We start from the raw sequence: 18,488 nt of genomic DNA on the forward strand, positions 1-18,488 counted from the left end.
AATTATTAAGTCTAACTACATTTTATTATCTTAATTTTTTTAGATAAACTTCATAGACTGAAATTCCTTATTGAAACTCTTCATGTTACTCTGGAATATAGCTGTATTCACTATGGTTATAATTTTTTAGCAATTATTGTAGGTCTTGCAGTGTTAAAGATTAGCAGAGAAAAACATAATTAGAAAAAGGCTAATCAGGACATCATTGACATCACCAGACCTACAAGTGCTTAGAAGAGGATTAAAAGTAGCTTGCATTAAAAATATTTTTAGAGGTTTGGTTTATTTACGAGTCACATTGTCTTAACCTGTACTACCTTGTAGTCCTACGTATATCAAGGGAATAATTAAAGTCTTTAGAAGCTTGCATAAATTTTTTTAATGCTTAATTGTGTATTACAGGGTAAGCATTGCTAATTATAAGTGGTAGCTCAAATCATACCTGTATCATTGGTATGGTTATTTTAAACATGCATCTCATGGAGATTTTTGTTTTTAAGGATATTTTGGAACTCTTAGAAAAAAGAGTGAAGTCACGATTTTCCCACCGGCAGATACACTTAATGAATTCATTTAGTTTTCCACAGTATCTTAAAATATTTAAAGAACAATTATCTCTACCTTCGGTATTTCCAGAGGAGATTTTCGCCGAGAAATGGAATGAGAATGTACAGGTAATTTGGAACAAAAACAATAATATTAAAGTTATTTTTGTGTCTTGCTATACCATTTGAAAGCATTTGAAACTTGAAAATTTTTATAATCTGTAAATTAGCATAAAGTTTCTAATGTTACTGTGGCATAAAACTGCATTAATATATACTGTTGTGTGTTTTTTATTTTAAAAAACAGTTGAAATGTCATACCTCCTGTTTTTTTCCTCAAAAGAACTTTTATGAGATTTGTTTTATATCTTGTTTATATTTTAGATTATTTTGTTAATGAATTTCATCATTAAATGTTTTCTTTATTTTACAAGTTTAGCAATATACTAACTTAGTAAGGTTCATACATATCTGTAGATTGTGGATTTTTCTTCTTATGAAGAGTTAAGCTTTTTTCTTCTTGGGTCTGTTAAGACTGGCACCTTTGGTTATATTATCTCTATTGACAAATGCTATCTTTGAGTTCTTGGATTTACTAAACGTTGTGGACTCTGTAAATTTACTTAAGTTGATGAGCATAACTTCTGCAGGCTATTGTTGTATCAACTAAGCATCAGATCAGATCAGATCAGATCAGTCGCTCAGTCGTGTCTGACTCTTTGTGACCCCATGAATCGCAGCACGCCAGGCCTCCCTGTCCGTCACCAACTCCCGGACTTCACTCAGACTCATGCCCATCAAGTCAATGATGCCATCCAGCCATCTCATCCTCTGTCGTCCCCTTCTCCTCTTGCCCCCAATCCTTCCCAGCATCAGCGTCTTTTCCAATGAGTCAACTCTTCACATGAGGTGGCCAAAGTACTGGAGTTTCAGCTTTAGCATCATTCCTGCCAAAGAAATCCCAGGGCCGATCTCCTTCAGAATGGACTGGTTGGATCTCCTTGCAGTCCAAGGGACTCTCAAGAGTCTTCTCCAACACCACAGTTCAAAAGCATCAATTCTTCGGCGCTCAGCCTTCCTCACAGTCCAACTCTCACATCCATACATGACCACAGGAAAAACCATAGCCTTGACTAGATGGACCTTTGTTGGCAAAGTAATGTCTCTGCTTTTGAATATGCTATCTAAGTTGGTCATAACTTTCCTTCCAAGGAGTAAGCATCTTTTAATTTCAAGTAAGCATACTAGCATCCATTTATCTTATACTGAAAGTTTTAGTTGTTAGGGAGAAGGGAGAGTGTATGTATGTGAATATGTGATTAATAATGTGTTTGAAAAACAGTGTTCCTGATAAATCTCACACATTAAAACTATGGGCCTTATAGAAAATATTGGAGTCCTTGGTTTTGTAAGAATTGGGAATAACTGGTCTATAATATTAAATACTAATGTGTGAGGATGATTAGTTTTGCTTAGAGTTACACAGTCTATTGGAGGAGGAAATGGCAACCCACTCCAGTATTCTTGCCTGGGAAATCCCATGGTCAGAGGAACCTGATGGGCTGCAGTCCATGGGGCACAAAGAGTTGGACACAACTGAGCAACTAAACAACAAACATAACACAGTCTATATTCATTGGCTCTAAAAAGATTTTTTATGTTATAGCAATAATGGCAGTTGATATTATTTTTACTATAAAATCTTTAGTATCAATACCAAATTAAAAGTGAGACTCTGCATTTATTTTGCTCTTTAATAATTTTTTCCCCATATTTGTTGAGGTATGATTAACAAATTAGAAATTGTTTATATTAGTGTACAACTTGATGTTTTGGTATACTTTGTGAAATACCACAATCAAGCTATTTAACATATCCATCACTTCATATAGATTTTTTCTCATCTTTGTTTTAATTTTGTGGTAAAACACTTAAGTTTTATCTTCTAAGCAGATTTCAAGTACATAGTACTATATTGTTAACTATAATCATGTTACTGCACATTACATGTGCAGAACTTACTCAACTTGTGTAAATGAAACTTGATTCTTATTTTGATTTTAAAATACTCTGCTCATGTAAGCACTATTAATTTTGACACTGTTTTTAAAATTAAAAGCTCATATAATAAAATTTAATCAGTGCTTTAGAAACATGGTAAAAAGTAGAATTTTCCCTTACGTTCACGCCCATCTTCCCTCCTTTCACTGCAAAGTAATTATTTGGTTTATAGCATTTCAGACCTTACGTACATGCTGAAGTTGTTTTTACATGAAGGATTCAAACCTTAAATGTTATTCTCTGGCTTATCTTTTTTACTTTGTTCTACCTTTGTTCTGATTGTTAATTATTTTTCCTAATATAACTATACAGAATTTTATGTCAAAATAATTGACTGTTTTCCTTAAGACCCAGATATTGTGTCATGATATAACTAGTGAGTCTTCCCTTCTGCCCTCCTGCCCAAATTAATTTTGCCTGGAACTCAGTAATTTACTATGTCATGTAAGTTTTTCTTGATACTGCACCTGACTGAAGGATTTCATGCTTTATGAACACTTTATGGTTGGTGCTCTTATATTGTCTTTTTCTTTATCTGGGTCTGAAGTGCATCAGAGCTCTGGATCTTTGCCCTGTGAATCCACTTTTGAGTGTGTCACAAACTTTCACTTTTCCTAAATCTTGAACTGATTGTCATGTTAACAATAGTTATTTTTCTGATTGCTTTAGTGATCAGACACAGTCTTTCCTAGAATTTAAATGTCTGTGATTTTCCAGCGCTTATTGTATTCTTATCTCTGCTCTCTTTCTTTTCCTAAAATGACTCCATAAGCCTAGATTGTACTGTCCTGTCCTGGATTTTTCTGTCCTTCCCTGCTGTGTTGCATTCTGAGCATCTTATAGTGGGTATATAAAGGAAGTAGATGGTCACAGTTTCTATGAAGTATAACTTTTGATGACTCAGAAAATGGTAAGCATATGATAATAGAGTTGCTTGCCCTTATTTTTTTTTTGTCCTTTGCTGAGCACTGAGTTAAGGGGTAGGATGATAGGAATGAATGTGAAAACACTCCCGTCATCTTTTTGATTATTTTGTGATTCTTTCTTTCTTAAGGTAGAACTAGTACCACTGGAGTTTCTGTCTCTTAGCACTGATATTTTCTTGCCCCGTCCTGAAACTCCAGTACTTTGGCCACCTCATGCTAAGAGTTGACTCATTGGAAAAGACTCTGATGCTGAGAGGGATTGGGGGCAAGAGGAGAAGGGGACGACAGAGGATGAGATGGCTAGATGGCATCACTGACTCGATGGGCATGAGTCTGAGTGAAGTCCGGGAGTTGGTGATGGACAGGGAGGCCTGGCGTGCTGCGATTCATGGGGTCGCAAAGAGTCGGACACGACTGAGCGACTGATCTGATCTGATCTGAATCATCATTTGCCACCTCCCTTTGGAATATGCCCAGAAACAAAACAACAACAACAAAAAAAGCCCAGAAAACTAAGTACACTATATTTTCTAGAGTTAAAACTGTATGTCTCTACTTCCCACTGGAAGAAGATCCAGATTCAGGAATAAGTTCCAGTCTAATGGGCTGAATTCTCCAAGCCAGGCTTCAACAGTATGTGAACTGTGAACTTCCAGATGTTCAAGCTAGATTTAGAAAAGGCAGAGGAACCAGAGATCAAATTGCCAACATCCGCTGGATCATGGAAAAAGCAAGAGAGTTCTAGGAAAACATCTACTTCTTATTGACTATGCCAAAGCCTTTGGCTGTGTGGATCACAATAAACTGGAAAATTCTGAAAGAGATGGGAATACCAGACCACCTGACCTGCTTCCTGAGAAATCTGTATGCAGGTTAGGAAGTAACAGTTAGAACTGGACATGGAACAATGGACTGGTTCCAAATTGGGAAAGGAGTACATCAAGGCTGTATATTGTCACCCTCTTATTTAACTTATATGCAGAGTACATCATCAGAAATGCTGGGCTGGATGAAGCACAAGCTGGAATCAAGATCACTGGGAGAAATATCAATAACCTCAGATATGCAGATGACACCACCCTTATGGTAGAAAGTGAAGAATAACTAAAAAGTCTCTTGATGAAAGTGAAAGAGAAAAGTAAAAGTTGGCTTAAAACTCAACATTCAGAAAACTAAGATCATGGTATCTGGTCCCATCAATTCATGGCAGATGGATGGGGACACAGTAGAAGCAATGAGAGACTTAATTTTCTTAGATTCCCAAGTCACTACAGATGATGACTGCAGCCATGAAATTAAAAGACACTTGCTCCTTGGAAGAAAAGTTATGACCAACCTAGACAGCATATTAAAAAGCAGAGACTTTACTTTGTCAACAAAGTTCCATCTAGTCAAAGCTATGGTTTTTCCAGTAGTTGTGTATGGATGTGAGAGTTGGATTGTAAAGAAAGCTGAGCGCAGAAGAATTGATGTTTTCGAGCTGTGGTGTTGGAGAAGACTCTTGAGAGTCCCTTGGATTGCAAGGAGATCCAACCAGTCCATCCTAAAGGAAATCAGTATTGAATATTCGTTGAAAGGACTGATGTTGAAGCTGAAACTCCAATACTTTGGCCACCTGATGCAAAGAACTGACTCATTTGAAAAGACCCTGCTGCTGTGAAAGATTAAAGTCGGGAGGAGAAGGGGATAACAGAGGATGGGATGGTTGGATGACATCATCAACTCAATGGACATGAGTTTGTGTAACTCCAGGAGTTGGTGATGGACAGGGAGGCTGCTGTCCATCCAACTGCTGCAGTTCATGGGTTGCAAAGAGTCGGACACGATGAACAACGAACTGAACTGAATGGGATGAAGTTTTATGCTCTCAGTAAATACACTATCCTAGTTATTATAGTCCCCAATCTGTTGCTGCTGTTTTTAGTCTTTATCTTATTCAGGGAAGCTGTCTAGTCCCTTTTTGCCAATAGCATTTGGAATATGCTAATAAATGAGCTTCAGTTGAAGAAAAAAATTAAAATGTCAGCACCATGGCCAGAGGCCTTGCCTGAAAATGGAGGTGTGCATTGAAGGAGCTATCCTTTCTCTCAGTGCTGATTATCCAGCAAGTTTTTTCAAATTCTAGGTTTAAACAGAAAGCAAAGGTAATGCTAACAAGTCACCTATGGAATTGCATCCAAGAAATATCTTCATGATAGACTTGAACCTAGACATCCTACCAGCTTGAGTGTTTGTTTTAGTCCTATGGAAATGTGTAAGTAAGCAGGATAAACAACATCTCAGCAAGGCAGTGTAAGAAAAATCTCTGTATAAAAGCATCTTAAGAGGACCATATCTATTTCTCTTCAAAGGAAGTTCCCACAAAGTGCTATAGCTAAGTTCAAGAAAGATCCCCTGCTGTCTTAACCTTTCAGTTAACAGGAGGTGAAAATGTTTAACAGGAACAGACTAGGAGACTTGGTACCTGTACTGCTGCCAGTGAGTTGTCCCTGGAGCAGCATGAATCCTGCTGTTCCTCTATAACATTGCTGTTCCCCTATAACACTCTTCTGAGAAACTGCCTGTGAAGCAACCTGCAGTGAGCATGTTAAGAAGTTGTTTCTGCAACTGTTACTCCTGTGCTTATTGGCGAAAAGGGACTCTACAGCTTCCATGAATAAGATAAAGACTAAAAACAGTAGCAAGGGTTGGAAACTATAATAACTAGGATAGTGTATTTACTGGGAGCATAAAACTTCACCCCATTAGACTTGAACTTATGCCTGAATCTGGATCTTCTTCCAGTGGGAAGTAGAAACATACAATTTTAACTCTAGAAAATACAGTATACTTAGTTTTCTGGGATTTTTTTGTTACTGTTGTTAAAGAATTTTTATTCCTTGCAGATGACTTTTGAAAAATTATATCAATCTTAGCCAAGCCTTTTTTGTCTCTGCCAACTCTGAATTTACTGTCCTTGCATCTAATCTTTTGTTCAGTGCCAAATGAACCTCACGGTTCATTGATCCTTATTCACTGCAGTCACTGTTTTTAGTCTTTTCTTTCTTTCTTAAAGGGCTTGCTGTTGCTGTATAAACAGGGTCAAATACCCTTTGGAAGTATACCAGATGAGCATAAAATAATAAAGTAATACATATTAAAGAAAACTTTTGGAAATTAACTGTAATCCTTCTAAAATTGGTGCCTCTCACCAAGTAACTTATAAAGTTGATATATTAAGTATATATTTAGGTATTGCTTTTTTAAATGGCCCTCAGTTCAGTCACTCAGTTGTGTCCCACTCTTTGCGACCCTATGAACCGCAGCACGCCAGGCCTCCCTGTCCATCACCAACTCCCAGAGTCCACTCAAACTCATGTCCATCGATGAGTGATGCCATCCAGCCATCTCATCTTCTGTCGTCCCCTTCTCCTCCTGACCCCAATCCCTCCCTGCATCAGGGTCTTTTCAAATGAGTCAGCTCTTTGCATCAGGTGGCCAAAGTATTGGAGTTTCAGCTTCAACATCAGTCTTTCCAATGAACAACCAGGACTGATCTTTAGGATGGACTGGTTGGCCAAATTGACCTTTAAATTTCTGAAGCCATCAACCTCTCAAAATATATCTTAATTTAGTTATACAAAGTATATAGTTTTATTACCACTTCCCTCTTGAAGTGTGTCCCTCTTGTTTTCTTCCCCTGGTTTTATTGCTCTCTCTTGGATTCTGTTCACTTGTTCAACATCTTTCTCAATCCCTTACTTTGCTCCTTTTTTTCCCTTTACTTCTTAAATGTCAGTAATACAAGTTTCACTTCTGACTACATCTCCCTCTTCACTCCTCCTAGGACATTCTATTCCCTGTAGTTTCATCTTTTCATTTTTTTGTATCCCCTTTTACCCTTCATCTCTGTTTTTCACCAGTAGAGTCTCCATCAGACGTGTCTTCTATAAATGTTTTTCTTTCTTGTCTTCACACCAGTGTGCTAATTCAGACTCATTTTGTTTCTTATATGGAGAATTGCAGTTATCTCCAATTAAGCTTTACTGCCTTTGTCTTTCCATACAATCAGTCTGCCAGTAACTGAACCTCAGGATATTGTGACTACGCATCTTTTGTCCATATGCCACAGTCTCCCTGCAGTGCTCATGTTGTTCCCTAAAATTGTAATGCTCTGTCTTCTTTGTAGCCTATTACCTCATACATGTTAAGCATTCTTTGTAATACTTTACCTTGTGTTTGAATTCTTGCTTCTCTGCTGGCTCAGTTCAGTTCAGTTCAGTCGCTCATCATGTCCAACTCTTTGTGATCCTTATGAACCACAGCACGCCAGTCCTCCTTGTCCATCACCAACTCCCAGAGTTCACCCAAACCCATGTCCATTGAGCCGGTGATGCCATCCAACCATCTCATCCTCTGTTGTCCCCTTCTCCTCCTGCCCTAAATCTTTCCCAGCATCAGAGTCTTTTCCAATGACTCAGCTCTTCACATCAGGTGGCCAGAGTATTGGGAATTTCAGCTTCAACATCAGTCCTTCCAGTGAACACCCAGGACTGATCTCCTTTAGGGTGGACTGGTTGGAGATCTTGCAGCCTAGGGGACTCTCAAGAGTCTTCTCCAACACCACAGTTTAAAAGCATCAATTCTTCTGCGCTCAGCCTTCTTTATAGTCCAACTCTCACATCCATACATGACTACTGGAAAAACCAAAGCCTTGACTAGACGGACCTTTGTTGACAAAGTAATGTCTCTGCTTTTTAATATGCTGTCTAGGTTGGTTATAACTTTCCTTCCAAGGAGTAAGCGTCTTTTAGTTTCATGGCTGCAATCACTGTCTACAGTGATTTTAGCTCCCAAAAATAAAGTCAGGCACCATTTCCACTATTTACCCATCTATTTGCAATGAAGTGATAGGACTGGATGCCATGATCTTACTATTTGAATATTGAGCTTTTACTCTCCATATACGTTAAATAAGCAGGGTAACAATATACAGCCTTGACGTACTCCTTTTCCTATTGGAAACCAGTCTGTTGTTCCATGTCCAGTTCTAACTGTTTCCATACTTGCATACAGGTTTCTCAAGAGACAGCTCAGATGATCTGGTATTCCCATCTCTTTCAGAATTTTCCACAGTTTATTGTGATCCACGCAGTCAAAGGTTTACTCCAATCACCTGGAGTAACAGGCAAATTTGGCCTTGGAGTACAGAATGAAGCAGGGCAAAGGCTGATAGAGTTTTGCCAAGAGAATGCACTGGCCATCACAAACACCCTCTTCCAAAAACACAAGAGAAGACGCTACACGTGGACATCACCAGATGGCCAACACCGAAATCAGATTGATTATATTCTTTGCTGGCAAAGATGGAGAAGCTCTATACAGTCAGCAAAAACAAGACCAGAAGCTGACTATGGCTCAGCTTGTAAACTCCTTATTGCCAAATTCAGACTTAAATTGAAGAAAGTGGGGAAAACCACTAGACCATTCAGGTATGACCTAAATGACTATACAGTGGAAGTGAGAAATAGATTTAAGGGACTAGATCTGATATACCGAGTGCCTAATGAACTATGGACAGAGGTTTGTGACATTGTACAGGAGACAGGGATCAAGACCATCCCCAAGAAAAAGAAATGCAAAAAGGCAAAATGGCTGTTTGAGGAAGGCTTACAAATAGCTGTGAAAAGAAGAGAAGTGAAAAGCAAAGGAGAAAAAGAAAGATATAAGCATCTGAATGCAGAGTTCCAAAGAATAGCAAGGAGAGTAAGAAAGCCTTCCTAAGTGATCACTGCAAAGAAATAGAGGAAAACAATAGAATCAGAAAGACTAGAGATCTCTTCAAGAAAATTAGAGATACCAAGGGAACATTTCATGCAAAGATGGGCTCAATAAAGGACAGAGATGGTATGGACCTAACAGAAGCAGAAGATATTAAGAAGAGGTGTCAAGAATACACAGAAGAACTGTACAAAGAAGATCTTCACGACCCAGATAATCACGATGGTGGGATCACTTAACTAGAGCCAGACATCCTGGAATGTGAAGTCAAGTGGGCCTTAGAAAGCACCACTATGAACAAAGCTAGTGGAGGTGATGGAATTCCAGTGGAGCTATTTCAAATCCTGAAAGATGATGCTGTGAAAGTGCTGCACTCAATATGCCAGCAAATTTGGAAAACTCAGCAGTGGCCACAGGACTGGAAAAGGTCAGTTTTGATTTCAATCCCAAAGAAAGGCAGTGCCAAAACATGCTTAAACTACCCCACAGTTGCTCTCATCTCACATGCTAGTAAAGTAATGCTCAAAATTCTCCAAGCCAGGCTTCAGCAATATGTGACTCATGAACTTCCAGATATTCAAGCTGTTTTTGGGAAAGGCAGAGGAACCAGAGACCAAATTGCCAACATCTGCTGGATCATTGAAAAAGCAAGCAAGTTCCAGAAAAACATCTATTTCTGTTTTATTGACTATGCCAAAGCCTTTGACTGCATGGATCCAATAAACTGTGGAAATTCTGGTGGCTCAGTGGTGAAGAATCTGCCTGCCAGTGCAGGAGGCACTGGTTTGATCCCTGAATTGGGAAGATCTCCTGGAAAAGGAAATGGCAGCCCACTCCAGTAGTTTTGCCTGGTAAATCCCATGGACATAGGAACGTAGCAAGCTGCAGTCCATGGGGTTGGAAAAGAGTCGGACACCACTGAGTGACTAAGCAACAACAAATAACCCTCATTCTCTGTTGCATGTACTACTACATTTTGATCATCCCACTACTGTGATTGAATAAATTTTATGGTAACAAGGGTGATGTTTATCTTTGTGTCTTCAGAATTAACATAAAGGGTAGAGGATAAGGAGAAAATCAATAGAGTAGAAATTTGTTTTTGATTTTTTTGTTTTTCCCCAAAAGACTAGCACCTATTTAATAATGAATAACTACTAGATAGAGTAAATGAGGTGTACTGACCAGTGAGGCATAATGTTATATTTAGGTTTTAATCTGCATTCTTCCTTAATTCTGTTTTGATTTTTTTCATCTAGAGTCTCTCAGAAGATAGAAGTGTGAAAGAAGTGCTGCAGAAGCATTTTAATGTCAGCAAAAACCTGCGTTCATTACACATGCTACTGGTTTGTATCAATTTTATTTTTATTCACTCATTCTCTTTCACCAGGTAATTATGTTCTGATGGGAACTGGTTAAACCTCTAGATAAATTTTGTGAGAATTAACATATCTACTACATTAGGTCTTCCAATCCCTGAATATGGTACATCTCTTTTTTTATTTAGTTCTTTGATTTCTTTTATCATCATTTTATAAATCTCACCTCACAGATCCTGTGTATGTTTTCAGTGTAATCTTAAGTGTTTAACTTCCTTTGGAACAATTGTAAATAATACTTTGTTTTTAATTTTTGTCTTAGCATTCTCATTGATAGTATATAGAAATGTGATTTCTTTGTTGTTGATGTTATTTTCTGCAATATTGCTGAACTCATTTAGTTAAGTTTTTTTTAATAGACTTCTTGAGATTTTCTATATAGATAATCATGTCATCTGCAAATAGTTTTTCTTTTTACCTTTCTAATTTGTATATGTTTTATTTCTTTTTTCAATGGCTAGAACTTCTTGCGCTATATTAAATTAGAATGGTGCAGGTGTATAATGCCAAGCTTAGGGCAAAAACTTTCAGTCTTTTACTATCAAATATGATATAAGCTGAAGCTTTTTAATACATGTTTATTGTCAAGTTATGGCAATTCCCATCTATCCATAAATTGCTGAGAGTTTGTTGTGATTGTGTTGGATTTTGCCAGATGTTTATTTTTTTAATCCATGAACATGATATATGACTTTTCTTGTTTAGCTTGTTATGTTGAACAACATTGCTTGATTTTTTTTTTATTTCTGCCATTTCAAAATCTTTTTTATTGTAATGAGTAAATGGAAATCGAGTACACACACTTAAGTGCATGAAATGTGCAAATCACTTAACATGACCTAATTTTTCTTCATATATTATTGTTATTTCTCACCTTCTAATATCTTGGATCCAAATGTTGAACTAGCTTTACGTGCCTGGACAAATCCTACCTGGTCATAGTCTTTCACCAAGTAATTCTATCTTAAGTTTAAACAGTATCAAGAAAGGGGTACTTAATTTTTCTGAAAAGTAAACTTCCTTTGCTAGAGTATTTGATACTAGACTACTATTTCTAGAAAGTTATTTATTCATTATTATGAAAGGTGTAGCAAATACCTTTCAAAGAGAAAATAATTTTGGTTTCATGAGTTTCTTTTTGGTCACTTTCATTTTATGATAATAATGGGTATCACTTATTAAATAGCACAGAAGTCAGGTGACCTAGTTACTTTGTGTGTTAGTCGCTCAGTCGTGTCTGACTGAGTGACCCCATGGACTGTAGCGCGCCAGGCTCCTCTGTCCATGAAATTCTCCAGGCAAGAATACTGGAGTGGGTTGTCGTTTCCTGCTCTAGTTATGACCAGCATTGTATCTTACCATTATATTAATCCTGTTTTTTTGTTATTGCTTTTTTTTTTTTTTTAATGTTTGGGTGTTATCCTTACCTTTGAGGTAACTGATGTTTTTTGAGGTTAAATAACTTACCCCATGTCACACAGCTAGTAGATAATAAACCCACGACTCAAATCCAAGTCTCTCTGGCTTAAGGCTTATCCTGCTTTACTCTTACATGGTTCTGTCATGTTTTTGTTTTTTCTTTTTACAGAGTCTCCTTCTCCATTTCTGGTTTTGCTTAGGAAACTTAAGAGAATTTTCCTCCCTGTGTATTTACCCTCTGATTAGCACATCCTCCTCCCATTTATCAAAACCATACTGCCATTTTCAGCAATAGCTGTCTTTATCACAGAGGTATTACAGAGACTAAGAATTTTTAGAGTAGAGACTTTAGTAATTTAGGTACCTGTGTTTACGAACTTATAGTATTTGGAGGATACACACACACACATACATACATACATAAATACATACCTCTCATTGGAGAAGGGCTAGGATACCCACTACAGTATTCTTGGGCTTCCGTGGTGGCTCAGTCAGTAAAGAATCCACTTGCAATGCAAGAGACCTGGGTTCAATCCCTGGGTTGGGAAGATCCCCTGAAGGAGGGCGTGGCAACCTTGCCTGGAAAATTCCCATGGATACAGGAGCCTGATGGGGTACAGTCCATGGGGTCACAAAGTTGTACACGACTGAATGAATAAGCACAGCATAGCATACCTTTCATTCTGGAAAAATGTCCGGCTCAAAATTGTCAACATGAGAAAGCACTGTTTTGCTAGTTTCCTATTATATTTTTAATTCAATTTTTGTTTTGAGTTTTCTTTTTTAAGAAAAGTTTTGTAATTGGTAGAAATTATAAAGAAAATAAAGACTGAGATTAAATATAGTTTGCTAATTTTTCAATAAAATTAAGGAGTTATACACATGGTACAATAAAATACCCTCAAATGCATAGCCTAAAGGTAATTTCAGATTGATAAACCTAAATATATGTATAAAAACAAAGCTTTTTTTTTTAATTAGAAGAAAAATATGTTTGTATACTTGAAGTAGGAAAAGATTGCTTAGAGAAGTTTACACAAATTACAAACCATAGGAGAAAAGACAGTTAATGTTAATTATATTGAATTTTTTGTTAAATGTCTGGACACTGGAAGATACCATAGAAGAAGTGATTAGGAGATGGAAAATGCAATGCATGTAATCATCAACACTGTCCATAATGTATAAAAAGCTTCTACAGTAATCAGTAAAGGAACAAACTGTGAATATGAGTGAATATGAGCGAAAGAACTAAGAATAATCTACCATGTAGAATCCTACATGATTTATAAGTTACAAAGATATTTAACTTCTCCACTATAGGGAAATGGTGTACAATTTCAATTTTACAATTAAACCTTTTTTTTCTGCCAGTTTGGTGGGTGTGCAAAGTTTATGTCTGATGATATGGTGTCTGTGTTGCATAAGTTCAAGATGATATTTATATAAAACTTGAAAATTACTCTGTATTGTCTAGGAATACAAAGATATGTAGTAGAAGGATGAAGACATGCATGATTTTTTTTTTACCTGGAGAAGAGTAGAGTCCAACCAGGGCAAGAGACAGGGGCTTCAACTCTGTAAGTTTATATTTCATAAGCTGAGGAAGTGGTCATGGATATTCATTATATTACTCTCTTGCCTATTTATATGTCGAAAATATTTTATAATAAAAAGGAAAGGTAAGAGAATGGGAAGGAGCTACTGGGTTCCTGCGTCCCTCCCAGTAGGGGAATGAAGGTCAAGGTTTACCAAACCCTTTTGTTCAATTAAGGACCCTGGGCCCTGGTTAAAAAAGGGAGAGAGTTCAAGGCAATAAAAGGCAAAACCACTACAATATTATAAAGTAATCAGCCTCCGATTAAAATAAATTTATATTAAAAAAATAAAAACAAAAATAAACAAATGGAACCTACTCAAACTTACAAGCTCTTGTATAGCAAAGGAAATCCATAAACAAAATAAAAAGAGAACCTGCAGAGTGGGACAAAATTTTGCAAATGGTGTGACAGACAAGATCTTAATTTCCAAAATACCAAACAGCTCATACAACTTAATAACAAAAAAAAAGCCAATCGAATCAAAAAACGGGCAGAGGAGCTAAATAAATACTTCTCCAAAGACGATATACAGATGGAAACAGGCACATGAAAAGAAGCTTAAACTCACTAATTATTAGAGAAATGCAAATCAAAAGTATGGTGAGGTACCATCTTAACACCAGTGAGAATGGCCATCATCAAAAACGCTATACATAACAGATGCTGGGCAAGGTGTGAAGAAAAGGAACACTCGTACACTGTTGGAAATGTAAATTGCTCCATCTACTATGGAAAATAGCGCAGAAGTTCTTTAGGAAACTAAAAATAGAGTTGCCATATGATCCAGTAATCTCATTCCTGGGCATATGTTTGGACAAAACTATAATTCAAAAAAATGTACACAGACACACTTTCATAACAGCGCTATTCACAGTAGCCATCACATGGAAACAACGTAAATGACCATCAACAGATAAATGAAAAAAGAAGAAGTGGTATGTACATAAATACAGAATACTATTTAGCCATAATAAAAAGAATGAAATAATGCCATTTGCAGCAACATGGATGGACCTGGAGATTATCATACTAAGTTAGAAAGAAAGATAAATATCATATGCTATCACTTCCATGTTGAATCTAAAATATGACACAAATGAACCTATCTACGAGACAGAAACAGACTCAAAAGCTTAGAGAATAGGTCTGTGGCTGCCGAGGGCAAGAGTGGGGTAGGTTGGGAGTTCGCAATTTGCAGATGTTAACTATGATATGTAGAATGGATAGACAGCAAGATTGTATAATAAGCAGAGGGAACTATATTCAGTATCCTGTGATAAACCATAATGGAAAAGAATAGGAAAAATAATATATATGTATGTATAACTGAATTAGTTTGCTGTATAGTAGATATTAACCCAATATTGTATATCAACTATACTTATATAAAATAAATTTTTTAAAAAGGGAGGGAGTTTCTAATGTAAATGTCCCAACTATTACATTACATATATAATACGTAGACTAAGGAATTACTCATTGTTTATGTGGAATTCAAATTTAATCAGATACCATGCATTTTTATCTGCTGATTTTATCTATATGAACTAAATGCAGAGTCAGTTATATTTCAGTGAAAAATAAACTTTAAAAAAAAATGTAGTTGTTATCAAGGTTACAAATAAAAACTTCAAATGCAGAAGTTTTGTTAGTTGTTGAGCAGACAGCTTGCTACACAAAAGCAACTTGCTCCCTGCTTTCCAGGAGAGTTGTTTCTGGGTATGATTTTATTTTTGTTTTTTTCTTCTTAATACAATTGAACATCAAAGTGGCTGAGTTCTGTCTGTCACATAAGACTAACCTGGATTGGTTGATTGGGTGGTGAGAAAGTTTATAGAAGTCATAGTTCTGCCTTTTTGTTCTGGAGCTTTGAATAGTATTCTTACTTATTTTTGGTCTCTTCTCCTCACTCCTTTTAAAATGTTTTTTTCTTCTTTTGAGGATTTGTAATCAAGCAAGATATGCAAATAGGAAGAGGTCGAGAGAGCAGCAAGAAGTTTTTAATGCTTTATTTACATTTATACATTTATGTGGCTTATGAATTGAAATATTGTATTTAAATAGAGCTAAATTTGAGAGTAACTTTCCCAAGTATTAATTACTCTTTCATAACTCTAAATTAAGTTTTCTTCAATAAAATACCCCCAAATGCCCATGTAAATATGCATTTCTTTTTCTGATCTACATTTCCCTAGATGCTTGCTTTAAATCGTGTAACACCGTCACACCCATTTATAACTGCAGCAGATCTAATGGAGGCAAACCAGCTGTGTAGCATGGACTCAAAAGGAAATATTCTGCATGGTGAGAAACCTGCTTGATTAGTAGTTTTTAAAATAAGGTTGAGTTTTATATAATGGTATACTTTTTGAAATTACAATTAACATTAGTATAGTGTTTTTATATGCAAAATATTTTTATATCTATACATCCTTTAACTCACTTCTCCCATTTAAAGTGAAAGAAACTTGATGCACCACCTGCCTTGCTGCATTGGAAATACAATTCTCAGTGTACCAAATGTTACTGAAGAGCATTGGCTTTTAGCCATTTGGTGTTGACTATCCCTTTTGAGAATCTAGTGAACTTTCTCCTCTCCAGGAAAAATAAATTAGATGTAATTTCCAGGGGTTAGAGATTATGAATAATGGAGGGCCTTATATGATTGAAAGTTACATAATAATTGCAGCTCTTGTTCATGTTTGCTGTAGGTCATATGATAAGTGCTTGATAGTATTGTCTCTAATCTTTGTAACAATCTCTGGAAGTTTAGAAAGATCCTTATTTTAAAAAAATTAAAACTAAGCTGAGGGAGGTTGAATAACTTGCTTAAGATTATTCAGATAGTAGTGACTGATAGACATTTGAACCGAGGAGTGCTTTGTTGGCCTCTCCCCACCCCTCAAAGCCATAACCTTTCACATTATCCTCCTATTTGGAGGATTTGTTTCAATCAGTATGTAAAACTATACCTCATAGTTTTTTCCCCTTTTACTATAGGTCTGTCAGTCTTGGAAATCTGTCTTATCATAGCAATGAAACATTTAAATGATATCTATGAAGAGGAGCCCTTTAATTTTCAAATGGTTTATAATGGTGAGATGACTCATTTGATAGTTTCTTTCTGACTATACTCCACTGCTTATTTGAAGGTACTAACAATGTCATTGCTTTCTGTCCAGAATTCCAGAAGTTTGTTCAAAGAAAGGCCCATTCTGTTTATAATTTTGAGAAACCTGTTGTCATGAAGGTAAGATTTTTTCTGCAGATAGGCTTATTTTTGTCTACTTTGATTGTACATATCATAGCTGAACTTTTATTAATTTTGAAACATTAGGTATTATCATAGGAATTTTATTCAAAACAGACACCCCCCCAAAAAAAAAATTGTAAAAATGAAATGTTTGAATAATTCTGAAGAATACTGTTGTTTTACAGTTTGTGGGGATATACTGCCCTCTACTGTCTCTTCCTAGCAATTGCGTCCTGAAAAGGAACTACTCGTTAAATTCTACCTAAGCATGCAGTCCATGGGGTCGCTGAGGGTCGGACACGACTGAGCGACTTCACTTTCACTTTTCACTTTCATGCATTGGAGAAGGAAATGGCAACCCACTCCAGTGTTCTTGCCTGGAGAATCCCAGGGACGCGGGAGCCTGGTGGGCTGCCATCTATGGGGTCACACAGAGTTGGACACGACTGAAGTGACTTAGCAGCAACAGCAGCAGCAGCAGTAAGACACAGCTTACAGCTCAGTTAGTAAAGAATCCATCTGCAATGCAGGAGATCCTGGTTCGATACCTGGGTCGGGAAGATCCGCTGCAGAGGGGGTAAGCTACCCACTCCAGTATTCTTGGGCTTCCCTCGTTGGTAAAGAATCCGCCTGCAGTGCGGGAGACCTGGGTTCAGTCTGGGTTCAGAACATCCCCTGGAGAAGGAAACGGCTACCCACTCCAGTATTCTGGCTTGGAGAATTCCATGGACTGGATAGTCCATGAGGTTGCAAAGAGTCGGACGCAATTGAGCGACTTTCACAAGACACAGATACAGCCCTATCTTTTTATACCCTTAAGGTTGGCTTTATAAAATCTCAGCAAGTAAAAGGAGATAGAATGAGTCATTAAGAAAAATAAAAAACAATCTCATTGGTTAGTGAGGGTATATAGAGACAATTTTGTTAGAGTTTGGGTAAGGCATGAATTTCAAAACTTGAGGAAATTTATTCTAGCATACCATTGTCCACCAGAAACATGAGCTACATAATGTAATTTTAGATATTCTAGTAGCAACAACGACAACAAAAAGAAGGTGAAAGGTGAGATTAACTTGGACAGTAAGCTTTATTTAATGTACCAAAATATTTAGATCTGTAGTCAATATAGAAAGGTATTAATGAAGTTTTTTATTTTCTTTTGTGTTAAGTCTTTGAAATTCTGTGTGTTTACACTTAAAGCACATTTTGATTCACTGATTAGTCATTGGAAATAATTGCTCTTTAGATTCTTTAAATTATTTGTTTAGACCCTTATTTAGCTGAAGAAGTAAATTTACATTCTGAAATTGTTTCAAACATACTTAAAATGTTCTGTTAGTTTTTAAATTAAACTTGATAAAAATAGAGTTCCACATTTCAGATCCTCAAGAGCCCATTGAGGTTACATATTGAATAGCACAGCTCTCGAGGACTTTATGGGAACAAACACCTTTTATGAATTTTTTAAGCAGTGCACCCATAAGTTTTTTAGTATCCTTTATAAGGATATTAAAGGATATTAGAAGTCAGAAGTTTATTTT

At 36.6% G+C, this 18,488-nt stretch overlaps 1 protein-coding gene across 2 annotated transcripts in view; it reads left to right on the top strand.

The window, feature by feature from the left end:
• ORC4 (origin recognition complex subunit 4) overlaps positions 1–18,488 on the top strand; it is a 93,131-nt gene that overhangs the window by 72,504 nt on the left and 2,139 nt on the right. The window contains exons 9-13 of one of the 2 annotated variants that reach the window (XM_055572653.1): positions 501–674; positions 10,552–10,638; positions 15,890–15,998; positions 16,695–16,790; positions 16,877–16,944. In XM_055572653.1, the coding sequence (XP_055428628.1) occupies positions 501–674; positions 10,552–10,638; positions 15,890–15,998; positions 16,695–16,790; positions 16,877–16,944 (534 nt within the window). The remainder of the gene's footprint in view (positions 1–500; positions 675–10,551; positions 10,639–15,889; positions 15,999–16,694; positions 16,791–16,876; positions 16,945–18,488) is intronic. The other variant, XM_055572655.1, reaches the window with a different exon arrangement.

This window comes from Bubalus kerabau, chromosome 3, assembly GCF_029407905.1.
Source record: "Bubalus kerabau isolate K-KA32 ecotype Philippines breed swamp buffalo chromosome 3, PCC_UOA_SB_1v2, whole genome shotgun sequence".
In the NCBI taxonomy this organism is placed as follows: domain Eukaryota; kingdom Metazoa; phylum Chordata; class Mammalia; order Artiodactyla; family Bovidae; genus Bubalus; species Bubalus kerabau.